We start from the raw sequence: 15490 nt of genomic DNA on the forward strand, positions 1-15490 counted from the left end.
AAAATTAAAAAAAGAAAAAGAGGGAAGCTTTAAAATCTCTGAGGGGCTCTGGGCATAAGGTTTCCTTACCTGGTTGATGATTCTTTGTTTCCAAAATATTGAAAAATGTGGATTCCCCTTTAGGAAGCACAATAGAAGGAAGAGCCCCACCCCACATAAGAAGATAAAGATAGGATCAATACCCCATAAGTTGAGCTGGTGCTCAGGCATGGTGCATTAAGGGTCATCAGACAAAGGTAGTAGTCCTCATCATGGGAAGGGCATTGGAGCCTCACGCTCCTAGGCACTAAGTTTGTACATTCTAGACCCAAGTTCCACACCCACATCACAGAGATGTGGCACAGACATCAAGGGTTCTTGAGAGTGGGGGAGGGGTAACACAAAGAAGATGAACCCATAGCCCTTCCCCCCACCATCCAGCCCAGCAGATCTGTCTACCCCTCCTGGACCCCTTACATCCCTCCACCCTACCCTCCAATTCCACCCTACCCTCCAACTCCACCCTTTCTTCATAACATACCTTAGTGACATTTTCTATTTATCCCACCTATAACCTAGATATTACCTGAGAACCCCTTTATTGCTTGGTGACTTGAGACCCTACATAATCTTGGAAAGTCTGATGTTCTCCCTGGAGTTTTTGTTAATTCTCAGGAATTTGCACTCTCAAGATCTGCTGTCTTCAGTTTCACCTCCCTGTATATATAATGTGTTATTTACTTCTATCAAAACAGAAATATAACTCAGCAGCAACCCTCTGTGCTTCCCCCAAGAGAATCCACATTCACCAAAAATCAACAGAAAACAGAGTAGCCTGTACCAAAAACCAGAAAGTGTGACAGAGGGGGATAAGGGCATGGCAAGTCCCTGAGCAAAGAACTTAAAAATCTTTCAATAATTCTTCCCTTCCTAAATTCCCTTTTAGGCTATTCTGTCCCTAAGGTCTCTCAAATCTAGTCCTCTCCACCCATGTGGTGTCCCATCCTGCTTCTTTCCCTTTCTGCTGCCAAGCAGAAATTCTTTCCTGATGATGCAGAGCAATTGTGCTAGACCATAACCTGCAAAGCCAAACACATCCTGATTTGGAGCAGAAATTGAAATTATATTGAGCAGTACCTTTTGTTTTAAATCCCACCAGTGGCTTTCAAACCTATGAAAGATTTTATGATTTTTCCTATCTACTTTCTAACTTTTCGCCAAAATTCCTATTGGCTCCTGTATTAGTTTCCTAGGCTGCTCCAAGCAAATACCATGACATTTTCATCTCGAACGATGGGAATTTATTAGCTTACAGTTTTGAGGTTGAGAAAATGTCCAAGTCAAAGCACCAGCAATGTGATGATTTATTCCTGAAAACCAGCTGCGGGCAACCCTTGGCTCCTCTACCACATGGCAAGGCACAAGGCAGTCTCTCCTGGTTCTTCCTTCTGTTCTGTGTTCTGTTTCAGCGTCTTACTCCCTCTGACTTTCTCTCCGTGTGAGAAATTCTATTCTAAAATAATAGGATTTAGACCCATTCTCTTACAAAGTAATAGGATTAAGACCCATCCCGAATGAGGTGAGTTCACACTAAGTGAAGCAGCTTCAACAAAAAGTCTTACTTACAATGGGTTCATACCCATAGGAATGGATTAAATTTAAGTACATGTTTTTCTAGGGTACATACCGTTCCAAACCATCATAGCTCCTGTTTTTTTTTTTTTTATGACAGTTTAACTTTGTTGATGGTGTTGATGGTTTTAGGTTCTCATAATAGCCATACATTTAATGGAGCTATAACCCTTACAACAACATTATACAGATTATATGCTGCTGAAATTAATCCTGTCATTATTTTGCTATCCTACATTCCCCCTCTAATTCTGCTTCAGGGCACCCAATATTTTCTCCAACATGATGAGTTTACCAGTAATGATAGTTCCTTTCTTTGCTTGTCTTCTCCTGCACCACAGCTTTTCCATTGTCTCCACACCAAAGGAGTTATACTTCAAGCCCACTCCCTCTCATCTACCCTCCCTTGATGGCATGAGGTCTCTCTGTTCATAAAAATCCCTCCAATACCCTTCGATAGCCTTCCATCTCTGATGTCTTTTATAGCAAGTCTGGCCCCTCAGGTCCTTAGGACTCACAACAGTAGAAACATTCTTTAAAGTCTGAGCAAGATACAGAAAAAACTCCCATGTGAGAAGGAGCTATAAAAAGAGCATATTGAATATATTCTTCAAAAATGACCATGTCATAAAAAAGAAAATCTGAGAATCTGTTCCAGGTTAAAGGAGATTAAAGACAACACGATAAATACGTGATTCTAGACAGGATCCTGTAAAGCAGATTTTTAAAAATGCCATAAAGGACATTACTGGATAAACAGACAGAACTGGAATATGGATATGAGATTAATTAAAAGTTTTATGTCAATGTTAAGATTATAGAAGGTAATAGCTGTACTGTGTCTAAGAGAATATCATTTTTTTAATATACAATGAAATATTCAAGGGTTTAGGGCAAGATGTATTCTCATGTGTGTGTATGTGTATGTGTGTGTGTGTGGAGAGAGAGAGAGAACAAAGTGGGTCAAAATGTTAATACTAGGTGAATCGGGAAAAAGAGCATATAAAGAGCATATAGTTATTTTTTATATTCATGTAACATCTCTCCAAGTACATACTTTAAAAAAAAGTGGATCATTGACTATGTCACCCTGAATTTTTCCTAATTTTTGAAGTTTCTGATTTTCATTCTTGTGGTTGTAACCACTAAAGCTTGCCCCCAAGGGAAAGTGTACAATGCAAACTTTGAAACAGTTGTATCATATTCTGTCCAAGTCAAAAACAAACAAGCAAAACCCACACACACACACAAAAAAACCGGGATCCTTTAGCACAATTGAAGCATGCTAATATTCGACAGAGTTTTACAAAAATACTGTCAAGTAGCATGATTTTTTAAATTAGGCACAACATTTTAAAAATACAAAAAGAAACAAAAATTCAAAGAATCATGTTTATGGCATGTAAATCCCAATTTCTTTCTTATTCAGTGCCATGAGGTTGTTGGTTTTTGGGGGTTTGGGGGTGTGAATTGTTCTGCAGGTGCTTCCTCTGCTCTCCCAAGTCAATCAACACTCCTCTACTGGATGTCCATCTTCCAAAAGTTGGTTGACATCTTTTGATGTATCCTCTCCTGTTCTTTGTCATCCATGAAGGTATATTCTTTTTTAATCCTTTACTTTTACACTTCTTTTTTTTTTTTTTCTTTTTTGGCATGGGCAGGCTCTGCAAATTGAACCCGGGTCTCCAGCATAATGTGAGAATTCTACCACTGAGACACCCCATTGCACTGCCCTTAATCCTTTACTTTTAATAGCTTTATTGAGATATATTTCAGATACTATAAATTTTGCCCATTTAAAATATACAATTCACTGATTTTTAGTTTATTCACAGATATGTGCAACTGTCACCACAGTCAATTTTAGAACATTTTCGTCACCTCAAAATGAAACCCCACTCCCAGTTAACAGTCACCCCACTATTGCTCCACCCCATACCCAAGCCCTAAGTAACCACTAATCTACATTATCTCAAGAGATTTTCCTATTCTCTACATTTCATGTGAATAGAAACACGTGTTCTTTTTTTCTCTGGCTTCTTTCAAACTGTAGCATGTATAAGTACTTCACTATTGCATACCTGAATAATATTCCATTATATGGATATACCACATTTTGTTTATACATTTATCTGTTGATAGACATTTGGATTGTTTTCTCCTTTTACTTATTATGAGTAATGCTACCATGAACATTAGTGTACAAGTTTTTGTTAGGTGTATGTTTTCATTTCTTTGGGGTAAATATCTAGTAGTAGTATTCTGGGTTGTATGGGAATTGTTTGAGGATCTGCCAGACTGTTTTTCAAAACAGCTGCAACATATATATACCAACCAGCAATGTATGAGAGCTATAATTTCTCCATATCTTTGCCAACACTTGTTTTTGTCTATATTTTTTATTCTAGCCATTCTGGTGGTTGTGAAGTGATAGCTTATTGTGGTTTTGACTCTTATTTCCCCAATGACTAATGGTGTTGAGCATCTTTTCGTGTTATCCTTTAGGTTTAATAGCAGTTGGAGATAAACATGTGTGTTTCATCCTCTGCATTTAACTAGAAGCCAAGTTACTCATTTCAAATGTGTGGAAGGAAAAATGTTTTCTCCTAAATATTTTAAAGCACTTATACAGCAATCTCAAATTTTTATCAACGTGTATAGTTTTCTACTTGTATACATTTTGCATGACATAGTTACTGTGTGAGTAAGGAACTACAACATTGTGTACTATAATTGCTTGTAAGATTGCCTCTTGTATTTTGGGGTGGATGGGGAAGAGAAGGAACTCACTCCAATGACTCTGAGGAGCTGACGAAAGAGAAAAGCAGAACTGATAGCCAAAGCTTATAAAGCACAATGATTTTTAGTCACCAATGCTATGTACATCTGTTGTAGAAAAGTGTGTGCCTTCTGTGATAAACGTCAAAGGAATGCACAAGGCAGAGGGTACATACCATAGCTTCTAAGAGATGGATGGCAAGGATTTCAAATGGACTTTTGCACTATGATTAAGGAAAATATATATGTCTAATGATTATAAAAGTTGTGTGGATGGTACATGGAGAATTATATTTTGTATCTGCTCTTGTGTATGCTTGAACCTTTCTATAATGTAAAGCTTTAAAAACAAGAGGTTAAGTGCCTCATGAGGAAAGTTTAGCTTTCCATAAAGAAATTTCAGGAGGTATATAGTTCCTGGAAGGTGGGGACCACTGATGGAAACCACTTTTCACACAACAGGTAAGAAGAAGAAAAGGATGGGTGACTGTACTTTTTTATGGCTCTTGTTGGAAAGTTCCCATCTGATGACTCCCAGTTTCTCTGAATGGTGAGTCTAGCACATCTGCTGAGCTGAACAAGTGGAAATCACCTAAGTTTGAGGAAAGTGAAACAATTATCTAAGCTTCACCAGAACAGGGAGTTCTGTTTGCTTTGTTCACTGGTAAATCCCACATGCTTAGAAGCGTGCCAAGCACATAGAAGCACTTGATAATTATTTGTGGAATGAATGATTTTCAGACAGTACTGGAGCTGACTATAATTTTACTGTGGGACCAATGTAGTCAGTTCTGTGATTCTATCCAGTAGTGATCACTCACATATAGGAGGGTGTGGTAGTTAGATTCAGCTGTCAACTTGGCCAGGTGAAGGCACCCAGTTTTGTTGCTGTGGACATGAGCTAATGGTATGTGAACCTCATCTGTTGCTGATTACATCTGCAGTCAGCTAGAAGGCGTACCTGCTGCAGTGAATGATGTTTGACTTAATTGGCTGGTGCTTAAATGAGAAAGCACAACATAGCACAGCCTAAGCAGCTCGGCATACCTCATCTCAGCACTCGCAGCTCAAGCCCAGGCCTTTGGAGATGCAGAAAGAAGTCACCCCAGGGAAAGTTGTTGGAACCTAGGGGTCTGGAGAGAAGGCCAGCAGAGACCATCCTTTGCCTTCCCATGTAAGAAAGAAACTCAGTGGAAAGTTAGCTGCCTTTCCTCTGAAGAACTAACAAAATAAATCCCCTTTTTAAAAAGCCATTCTGTTCCTGGTATGTGCATTTGGGCAACTAGCAAACTAGAACAGAGGGCATTTCTGGAAAAGGCAGAGGGATGGAATTTTGATAGGGAGAATTAAAGGACAATGGAATGGGCCCATTTAGAGTGGATCTTTTCAAATATTGGTTATATGATGGACCGTGAAGTGTACCTTAGAGAGGAAGGAAATGAAGAGGTTGGCAGACAGGTCAGGATAATGTGGAAAATTAATGATCTGCAGTTCTTAAATTGAACAATTGGCCTATCACGGGCACATGGTGGAAAATTGAGATCAAAGGGTGAAAAGTTAGACTGTATTATTTCAGAAGGCAGTTGTATTCTTGGTGTAATTTCTAAAAAGACTGAGGGCATAACTGAACTGGAAAGGAGATAAAGGACCCTAAAATGAGGTGGTGTAGTATTTGGGGGGCTAATTTATTGGATGGTCCTTCCTCGTGGATGCTGGAGTCTCCCACTGCTTCCCCTCCCTCCTTCAATTTCCCTGCCCTGGGTCTCATCCAACCTTGTGTCCCTCCCCAGGGCCTCTACATAATAGGTATTTTCTGTAACCTTAAGCTTCAGACATTGAAGGGTCAATGACTCTGGACAAGAAGGCAGAAGTGTGGTAGTGAGAAAGGGCTCTAATGGACATCTTGTTTTTTCTTTTAGACATCTAGCATTCGCAAGCCTTTTTGGAAACCCTACTTCAAAGTGCCTTCTTGGAAACACACCCCATTCTTGAAATCTAGTCTGCATGCAAACGAAGTTTCCTTTACCCCTGGACCCCTATTTTAAGGGCTGGTATGTGTGTAGTCTTGATCTAAAGAACATTCCATAAAGATCCATGGTGAGCCACCAAATGTCTTTGTAACAATGGTGCATGATCTAGGGCTCACCTGTGCTGCATCAGTTTTGGGTGCCCTGTCCTCCACCAAGTCCATGAAGATCACAAAGTGGCACGTCCATCCTGATGAGAAAACTGTGAACACTAAGCGCAAGGATCTTGCACATTGTCATCAAGGGAGCTGGAAGGAAGGCATCAAGATCATCTTCCCTAAAGCGGGTGATGTCAGGCCTGACAACATCCCTGCTGCTACTTTTTGACTTCTCAAAGAACAGCCCCATGTAAACTTCCACCAAAAATGGCATCAGTATGCTCTACAGTGCCCTGATCAACCTTAGGTTGGTGCCTGGTTCAGACAGGAGAAATGGAAGGAGGACAGGATCATGATATAGGGATGATAGGGCAGAGACCTTTGTTTTGTTCCACTAGCAAGGTCTTTCTTTTGCCTCTTTATTCTATTCTTCCTTTCTCACTCTTATGACTGGGTGATCAATCCAGGCAGTCTGAAGAATTACCCTGGATGGGGAACCATTTCCTCAAGGTACTGTACTAATGGGGAAACCTCAATGTCAAGTTCAAAGTACTTGAACATGCCCCATAGAACAGATTCATAAGCATCATCTACCCTGTTCTTAGGCCATATCCCAAACATCCCAGTATCTACCAAAGCAATACCCCTCTAGACACCCCAATTCAAGGTCCACCCATCTGTGATCCTCTGGAAACTGACAACTTTCTCCGAAAAAACAATTAAGCCACTATTTTCTGGGGAAATATACCTGTCCCTGACTCTTCTCAGATATGGAAGACCTTTCTTCACTACTGCTCCAAAAGAAATGAAGCAGTTAAAGAAGAGGAAGGTGAGGGTTTCTATACATTTTCATTATGGCTAAACTAAGGTGGAAAACAAATCCCCTCTCTTAATACTTAATCAGAGAGGGAGGGGATGTTTGAGAATATCAAACATGTCTGTTCTTCATGTTTGAAGAAAGAGATGTCTGTTCTTCACCAAGAGCTCCAGAGAACTGGTCACCCTTTATAGAAGCCAAAGGAGGTGATCAGTAAGAGCTAAACTCATTCCTTCCATTTCCTAAACACAAGCCCTGAGATATGCAAAACCCATGCCCCACAGTACACAGAGAAGACACCATTCTTAGAAGAAACATTTATTGGAGAGAATCTATATTCTCAACAAAGAATGAGTTATTCTTGGGGGTGGGGTGGATTTTCCTCCCTGGAAGTGCTGGTGAAGCATTTCCTGCCTCAATAGGAAAGGCAAATCTCTGTGGCTGCCTTCACCAGTGGTGAAGGCAGCCTGAGGCACCTGGCATTCTTGAGGCATGCAGGTGGGGCTTGGAAAGAACTCCGGCTCCTTGATGGTTGTGGATGGGGAATAACTCTGACACAATAGCTGGTCCTTGAATCCTACAACTTTCTGGGGGTGTTTGTCCCTGTCTCTAGCACATATAGGATGGCTCTGGCCAACACACACAGTTTTTTGGCTGTTGCCATTAGTATTTGTCACTTTATGGAAGGGAGCCCTATAGTTGAAGGGAAGTCCCTGGATGGGCTCTGCTTGGGTCTTCATTCTTGCCTTGCACTGAATTTCCTCAAACTTCTTCAGGGAGGGAAGGGATGCTTGAGAACAGGTGATATCTCCTCCATGCCTTCACCCCATTTTCTCCTCCACAAACTTTCCAATGTCTGCCATGAGATTCTGAGCTTCAGTCACCCTTGCTCTACTTTTAACTGGTCCTCTGCTCTGCACAGAAGCTGACATGGAACTACATTTTTCCAGGAAACTTCCCTGCTCTTTACATTGTGTCCTAGGATGAAGCCATTGCAAAAGGTGCTTCATTGTTTTTCTGAAAAGACTTTGAGAAGGAGACTGTTGCATCTGTAACAGGCACTGAGAGGACGTGCTCCCAAGAGTCTCCTCTAATTTCCTGACCTGAGCACGGTAACTCTTTCTGACTTGGGCAGTCCCCAACCCTGCATCCCCTCCACCAAACTCCCCTGTTTCAAGTCTCTGAGGGTTCACTCTTTTTACAGCTGGTGGAAAATTCTTATCCTGACACTTCCGTAAAACATGCTTAGGTACCCAAGGTTCCTGCCACTGCATCCCTTTGTCCTCCAAGTGGACATGCAACACCTGGGAATCTGACACATTCCCACTAGATATGCTCTGGGCATGAGTCAGTGGGGCCTTTAAAGACAATTTCTCTGAGGCGAGAGACATATCCGTGGAATAGCCTTGAGACTGTCTATGCTCCTTGGATTCCAATTTACACTTCAACTCATCAAACAGTTGTTTTTTAAGGTGTGAAATATCAGGGTCATGGGGAACTGGTATTTTTGGTAATGGGGAACATTCAGTGGTCAAGGGAATTTCTATTTCACTGGTATCCATATTTATCTTTTCAGAGTCATCACTCATTTGTGATTGCTCAGCATAGAGCTCCTCAGCCTTGAATATCTCCCTGGACACAGTGAAAATGGAAAATTGTTTTAAATTTTTCTCTACCATCCCTTTGTCCTGAAGCATTTCTCCTCTATCACTGAAACTCACTTGCTGGTCCCTTGGCTCATGCCCAGCCCTGTCTTGACTTATGGGCAGCTCTGGGTTGCATCCATTGGTTGTGACAGTCTCACTCTGACTCATGTTGTCTTCGGTGCTATATGTAAGGGGCAGAAGCAACTGACCACCATCCTCAGTTGTCTGAAAGTCCTGGGCAAGCTCATGATTGACATCAGAGGGTGTTTGTCTCTTGGTGCTCTGTCCTTCCTTGCCCACAGGTGAGGTGGCAGGGAGGGAATGATCTACAATAGGGACTGAAGTTGTTGTTAGCACCTCATCAACCTAGAAAAGTTTGAGTGCTTTTTCTAAAGGTCTCAGAAGCCTTAGCTTTGGAGTCCATCCCAGAAACAATGGTGATTGAAGAGGGAATGTTAGGATGGAGAGAGGAACAGGATGAGGCCTATTTCAATTTAAGGATTTCTATGGATTCAAGGATCTTGTTGGGAAGGCCCCACAACCTCCTCAAAGCAAGTCTTTTAACATGGGCTTCTAGTATCTCTTGTGTTCTGGAATCAATGAAGGAAAGCTCCTGAGAGGTATTTAGGCAGGAGTCACCTGCCACCCATTGTGTCAAATTTTGTTGTTTCATTTGGGTGTGGGATTTCACAGGAGGAGGTAATGTCTGCTTGACAGCATGCCATGAAGAGTGTACAGCCACAGGGATCCTATCCTCATTGATTTGCTCAAACTTCTTCTGCAAATGTACTTTCAGAGTATTTTCCAATTTCCTCTGCTCCAGGATCACCCTTGAGGCCCTTGAATTATTCCCTGAAAGGCTCACCATGTGACCTCCTAAGTCACTTTCAGAGTCAGACTCCAAATCTTTAACAAAGGAAACTTCTGAGTCCTTCAACAAATGGTCTTTTGGGCCATTCTCCAGGTTATGTCCCTGACCCTCCTCTAGCTGAAGCATCTTTGAGCTTTTCTCATAGACACTTTTTGAAAGGCTCAATCCAACACTCTTTAGATCTTTGCTGTTCTCATGCTTAAACACAGAGAGCCATGAGAGTCCATAACTGCTCTTCAACTCAGATACCTCTGAAAGTTCGCCTGGAGGCTTCATTAGAGACAGAGAATCGTGGATCCTGCGGGGCAGGCCCCAACGATGTTGAATGAGCCTTTTTCACAGGTGGTGTTCTAGTTTCTTCTGCATCTCACTATTGAGAGGAAAATGTCTAGGAATGATAGAGACTGGAACATGGACCTGAGAGGCCTGGTGGTACTGAGAAGAGTTGGGAGCTGGAGAGCTAAAAGCCTCCTGAGATCTTTGGACCACAATGGGTAAACCCCACAAACCATCCTGTTGCTTCTGCAACACGTGCTACTCCAGGTGGTTAATTTCAGTTGGATTATAACTCTGTGCCTCATTCTGGAGTCTATGGAAAGACACTCCACAGCTCTTAATGTGGGCTGAGATGGAAGGGGGTAGATTTGGGAGTGCAGATTTCAGGTGGGCCTGGGACTGGACCTGAGTGAGATGTGGGGGCTGGGATTCAGATAGAGTTTCAGGCAAGGTTTGAAGCTTCCTCTCAGACAGGGACAGAGATAGGGGATAGGAAAGTAGTGGGGATTCTCCATCCTCAATTTGGATTGCAGGGGCACTTGAGATTCTATTGAAGACAAAGATTGAAAGACAGCCACCTGAGACCAGGAGAGCAGGCATCAAGGACTCACTGTGCAAAGAAGGGGGACCCCAGAAGAGCTGGATATATTTCTGCTGCAAATGGCCTCCCAGGGTTTTAGGATATGGGGACAGCTGATGAATCAGCTCTTCCTGTTTGCCTTTGGTGCTCCAGAAGTGTAGGAAAGCTGCTGTGTCTTGCTTATCAGCAATTGAATCTAACATTTTCCCTGAAGAATTTAGTTGGAAATGTGCCCTAAGTTGTTTTAGAAGAGATCTCTTTTTGTTTTCTTTTTCCTTCCACATCAGGAAATCTCCTCTCTTTTTGACTTGTCTTTCCAGAAAGTTCAGGACATCAGGGGAAAGAAAAGAGAAGCTACCAGATCCCACATAGTTAGTTGTCTCCTCTTAAAGGGACCTCTGGAGAATGGACAGTAAGCAGCCCTGGCTGGAAAGCACATTGTGCCAAGGTAGAAGGGGAAAAGTCCTGGGCATGAGCCTGCCACCAGGAGAATTCTGAAAGAGGCATGTTGGAAGGGTCAATGCCTGTGATTGTTGGGACATAAGCAGTCAACCCAGCAGGGCTATCTGGAGATGAATTCTCTGGGAGAGGCTTCAGTAAGATTGAAATTGGTTGAGATTGAGTCACAGTTAAAGCAGTCTGGCGGTGGTGAAGCAGCCAGGGTTGGTGGTGCATGATAACAAGCAAATGAATCAGTGGGATTCATTGCATGGGACAAATTTGGTGCAACATTCGTATCTTGAGAGATGGTGGGATCAAGTGCAAAGATGCTGTTCGGAGACAAAGCAGCCTGTGGCTGAAGAAGAGGATCCACTCTTTGAGTGTGATACGGTGGAAGAGGGGAAAAGGAAGGTGCTTGGGAGATAAAATAGTCCATTGGAAGCTGGGGGGGATTCAAGGAGAGAAAACATTCTGGTGGCAGATTGTTATCCAGTGGTGAGGATGAAAGAAAGTCAACTAAGGGGCTCATCTGGTCAGGTGAGAGAATGGTAAAGGGTGAACAGGGCTCAGGCAGAGGGTCTGGTATTAAGTCTGCCTCAGGGTCTGCTGAGAGGTCAGAGGTCAGAGTGATCAATGACTCAGTCTCAGGAACTGTGGAAGTCAAAGAAGACCAAGAAGGAGCAGCATCTTCTAGGGGCTCCCCAAACAGCAGCCGATCGACCTCAGCAGTTGTTCGTTCACACACTTCACAAAAGGGATTTGAGCATAACAGCTGACGAAAACAGGTGGTATCATGATACTGGCCCAGGGGGCTGCAGGAGACAGGAAGCACAAAACTGCAACCAGGACCAGAACAAGCAAAGGAGGGCCTGCTGATCTACCAGGGGTGGGGCCACAAACGTAACTTCACAATATACCTTGCCATATAGCCCTCTCCCCAAGGCTTTCATTCACATTCACATTCCTATGGCTACCCCCTCCTGTGTCAACCCCAGGCTTCACAGAAGTGCTGGAATGGCATAGATATTGCTAGAAAAGGGGACCAGGAAAGAAGGGGGAAGACTAATCACCTTCTCAGAGTGGAGAGCAGCTTCCTTGTCTCCTCTTCTTTCTGCCAAGCTTTCCAGCCTGGGAAACCAGGAGAGGAAGGTTATATGTGGTGAAGAGAGAAAGGTAGGGCTCATACAGAAAGCAGAGTAGATGTCCCTTCATGGAAGACTTTTGTGATTTAGACTCTGAAATCTCCAAGAGTCAGTAGACAAAGTCAGGTGGTCAATGAAAATAGTAAGAAGGCACACATGTGTATTCTGCTTTATCATTCACAAGGTGCTTTTGTATACATTAACCCATGTTATACCCAAAACTGTTCTGTGAAGGACAGAGAGCAGTGGTTATCTCAAAGAGAAATCTGAGCATTCAGGAAATTAAAGTACTTGTCTAAAGATAGAAAATGGAAGTTTTGATTCCAAACTAAACAGTAGTCATTTCTCTACATCTCACGTGGCCACCTATTGGCTAAAGTCACTGCTCAGGTCCATCATTGCTTCGTGCCCATGGGTGGGCAGAGCAGGGAATTTTATAAGTATGCCAGGTTCTGACTTTCTTCCCATGAGCTTCTCCTCTGAGAGCTCTGCCTTCTGAGTGAGACTGTATCTAGCAATTGAGATCCTCAGAGAAGGTAGACCTGAGCCTCTTGGAGGCAGAGAAAGGGTCCCCCTTGGAAAGCTCAGGAGGAATAGGCAGACCTTTACCTCTCCATGTTCCACCTTTTCTCCTCCTCTTGGCTCTTCCCTGAAGATGAGAAAAAGAAAAAGATAAAAAGTAAGGGCTGGAACTCAGTTCTCCCACTCCTGTCTCTGGGAAGTGCAAACATTCATTATCCATAAATAATATGATTATTTTAATTAATGGAACTCTGTGTTTCTTTTGTTTATTTTTAAAAGGGATAAAATATTTTCAATATTTCATTATTTCTTACTTTTAAAAAATAAAAAATCATGCCTATGAGGTCCACACCTGATGACCTCAGCCAGCAGTCCTCTGGTCAAGGAGGGCCTAGAAGCTGAGACCAACAGTCACCTACATGCTCCCTCAGTTCATAAAGGAAGCAGAGTAGATGTCCCTTCATGGAAGACTTTTGTGATTTAGACTCTGAAATCTCCAAGAGTCAGTAGACAAAGTCAGGTGGTCAATGAAAATAGTAAAAAGGCACACGTGTATTCTGCTTTATCATTCACAAGGTGATTTTGTATACATTAACCCATGTTATACCCAAAACTGTTCTGTGAAGGACAGAGAGCAGTGGTTATCTCCAAGAGGAATCCTCTCAGAGGTTCAGCCCTGCTCTCCTGTGTAGCCCAACTCCAAGGAAGGAAGGAAGGCCAAAAAGAGAAAGTGGCTGATAATCAATTGTTGGTAGACCTCGTTCTCCTGCAGGGACACAGAATTCTCAACAATCCAGTCCAGGACCACAGAATCACTGTGCTTAGATCTTATCCTGGAACCCCACCCCTACCCCAGACTCAGATCTTGAGTTTCACATGGAATTCTTAGTCCCCATCTTCCTCTGGAAGAACAACATTACATTCTCTCCTCAGACTTCCTATCTCAGGTGGCTCTCTGAGCCACAATATTTTTATTTAGAAATGCTTAAATGGAAATGGAAAGGACAACAGAGATTCTCTGTTGGAAACTGGCTGAGGATTCCTTACTTTTTGGCAGTCTTTGCTTTTCCACTGTAGGATCGAATGTAGTGGCAGTGCTCCGTAGCACAGGAACAGAAGGAGCAACCACAACCCGCACTTGGCGCTGTAGTTGGGATCAGTATCCCAGCAAGTCCAATCGCAGCTCAGCCAAGGTTCAGCACGATCCTTCAGAAGAGTAAGAACTCCATCCATGATCATGCTGCTGCCACAGGCTACTGAGCACTGAGTGTCCTCGCTCAGAGCTATAATCCCAGGCCCACATCACAGAGCTCTGAACAGTCACAAAGGGGTTGTGAGGGTGGGGGAGGGGAGTTCCTCCTCCACCATCTTCCCCACCCTGTGGCCCCTATGTTCCTGTCTTGGGACTTCATCCTTTCCATCACATATTCTCTTTACTTTAGTGAAAGTTGCCTGTTTGTTCCATCTGTAACTCAGCTATTACCTGAATCCCAGTTTATTGTTTGGACACCTTGAAGCCCACCAATTCCGTTGCCTTATAAGTATGAAGGAGTATGTGGAATTTTTGCTTGTTCCCAGACACTTATACCCTCAGGATTACAGGTGGCCTCCAATTCATCTTTCCTACACAATATTCTTGCCTTACATCAACCCAAATGTAGAGCATAAAGTTTTTTTACACACCATAAGTACTTGGAACATTGGGTAGGACATGAGATTTTGTTGGTTTGTCCAGAGTGATGCCCCGATGAATCCCAGAGTGATTCAATCAGTGAGTGAAAAAGTATCTGCAAAGCCCCCTTCGGGGAGTGGTGAGAACAGGGAGAAATTCAAATTCCCCAAGTTGAATTCTTGATATTTTCACAAGCAGTGTGGACAACCAAAGCTATAGGCTGAGACCCCAGTCATGGGGTTGTTCATATGAAACTTAACGCCACAAAGGGTCAAGTCTACTTAAAATTTAGGCCTAAGAGTCACCCCTCTTTTGGGTGCTCAGATCTGGCCTCTCTCTCCAGCCAACATAACAAGAAAACTCACCACCCTCCCCCTGTCTACGTGGGACATGACTCCCAGGGGTGTGGACCTCCTTGGCAATTTGGGACAGAAATCCTGGAATTAGCTGAGATTCAGCATCAAGGGATTGAGAAAACCTTCTCAACCAAAAGGGGAAAGAGAGAAATGAGATGAAGTGTCAATGGCTGAGAGATTCCAAACAGAGTTGAGAGGTTATCCTGAAGGTTATTCTTACGCATTAAGTAGATATCACCTTGTTATTAAAGATGTAGTGGAGAGGCTGGAGGGAACTGCCTGAAAATGTAGAGCTGTGTTCCAGTAGCCATGTTTCTTGATGATGATTGAACAATGATATAGCTTTCACAATGTGACTGTGTGATTGTGAAAACACTGTGTCTGATGTTCCTTTTATCTACCTTGTCAACAGATGAGTAGAACATATGGAACAAAAATAAATACAGGGGGAACAAATGTTAAAATAAATTTAGTTTGAAATGCTAGTGATCAATGAAAGGGAGGGGTAAGGGGTATGGTATGTAAAATTTTTCTGTTTTTGCTTTATTTTTCTGTTGTCTTTTTATTTCTTTTTCTGAATTAATGCAAATGTTCTAAGAAATAATCATGATGATGAATATGCAACTATGTGATGATATTGTGAATTATCGATT

The 15490-nt window shown here is 42.6% G+C and overlaps 1 protein-coding gene and 1 long non-coding RNA gene across 3 annotated transcripts in view; both read right to left on the reverse strand.

Moving 5' to 3' along the window:
- Positions 1 to 15490, reverse strand: part of LOC143684775 (uncharacterized) — a 61497-nt gene that overhangs the window by 22704 nt on the left and 23303 nt on the right. Inside the window, exon 3 of one of the 2 annotated variants that reach the window (XR_013176160.1) lies at positions 6536 to 6606. This is a non-coding gene — a long non-coding RNA (uncharacterized LOC143684775). Of the gene's footprint in view, positions 1 to 1516; positions 6607 to 15490 lie in introns of those variants that run through there. The other variant, XR_013176158.1, reaches the window with a different exon arrangement.
- On the reverse strand, positions 6671 to 14511 carry LOC143684773 (spermatogenesis-associated protein 31D3-like). Its single transcript, XM_077162051.1, is given in 7 exon segments — positions 6671 to 9343; positions 9345 to 11082; positions 11084 to 11338; positions 11340 to 11957; positions 12216 to 12273; positions 12897 to 12936; positions 13857 to 14511. Coding segments are annotated over 7 exon segments (4581 nt in total). The 5' UTR covers positions 14049 to 14511; the 3' UTR covers positions 6671 to 7663.

The sequence above is a fragment of the Tamandua tetradactyla genome, chromosome 5, assembly GCF_023851605.1.
Source record: "Tamandua tetradactyla isolate mTamTet1 chromosome 5, mTamTet1.pri, whole genome shotgun sequence".
In the NCBI taxonomy this organism is placed as follows: domain Eukaryota; kingdom Metazoa; phylum Chordata; class Mammalia; order Pilosa; family Myrmecophagidae; genus Tamandua; species Tamandua tetradactyla.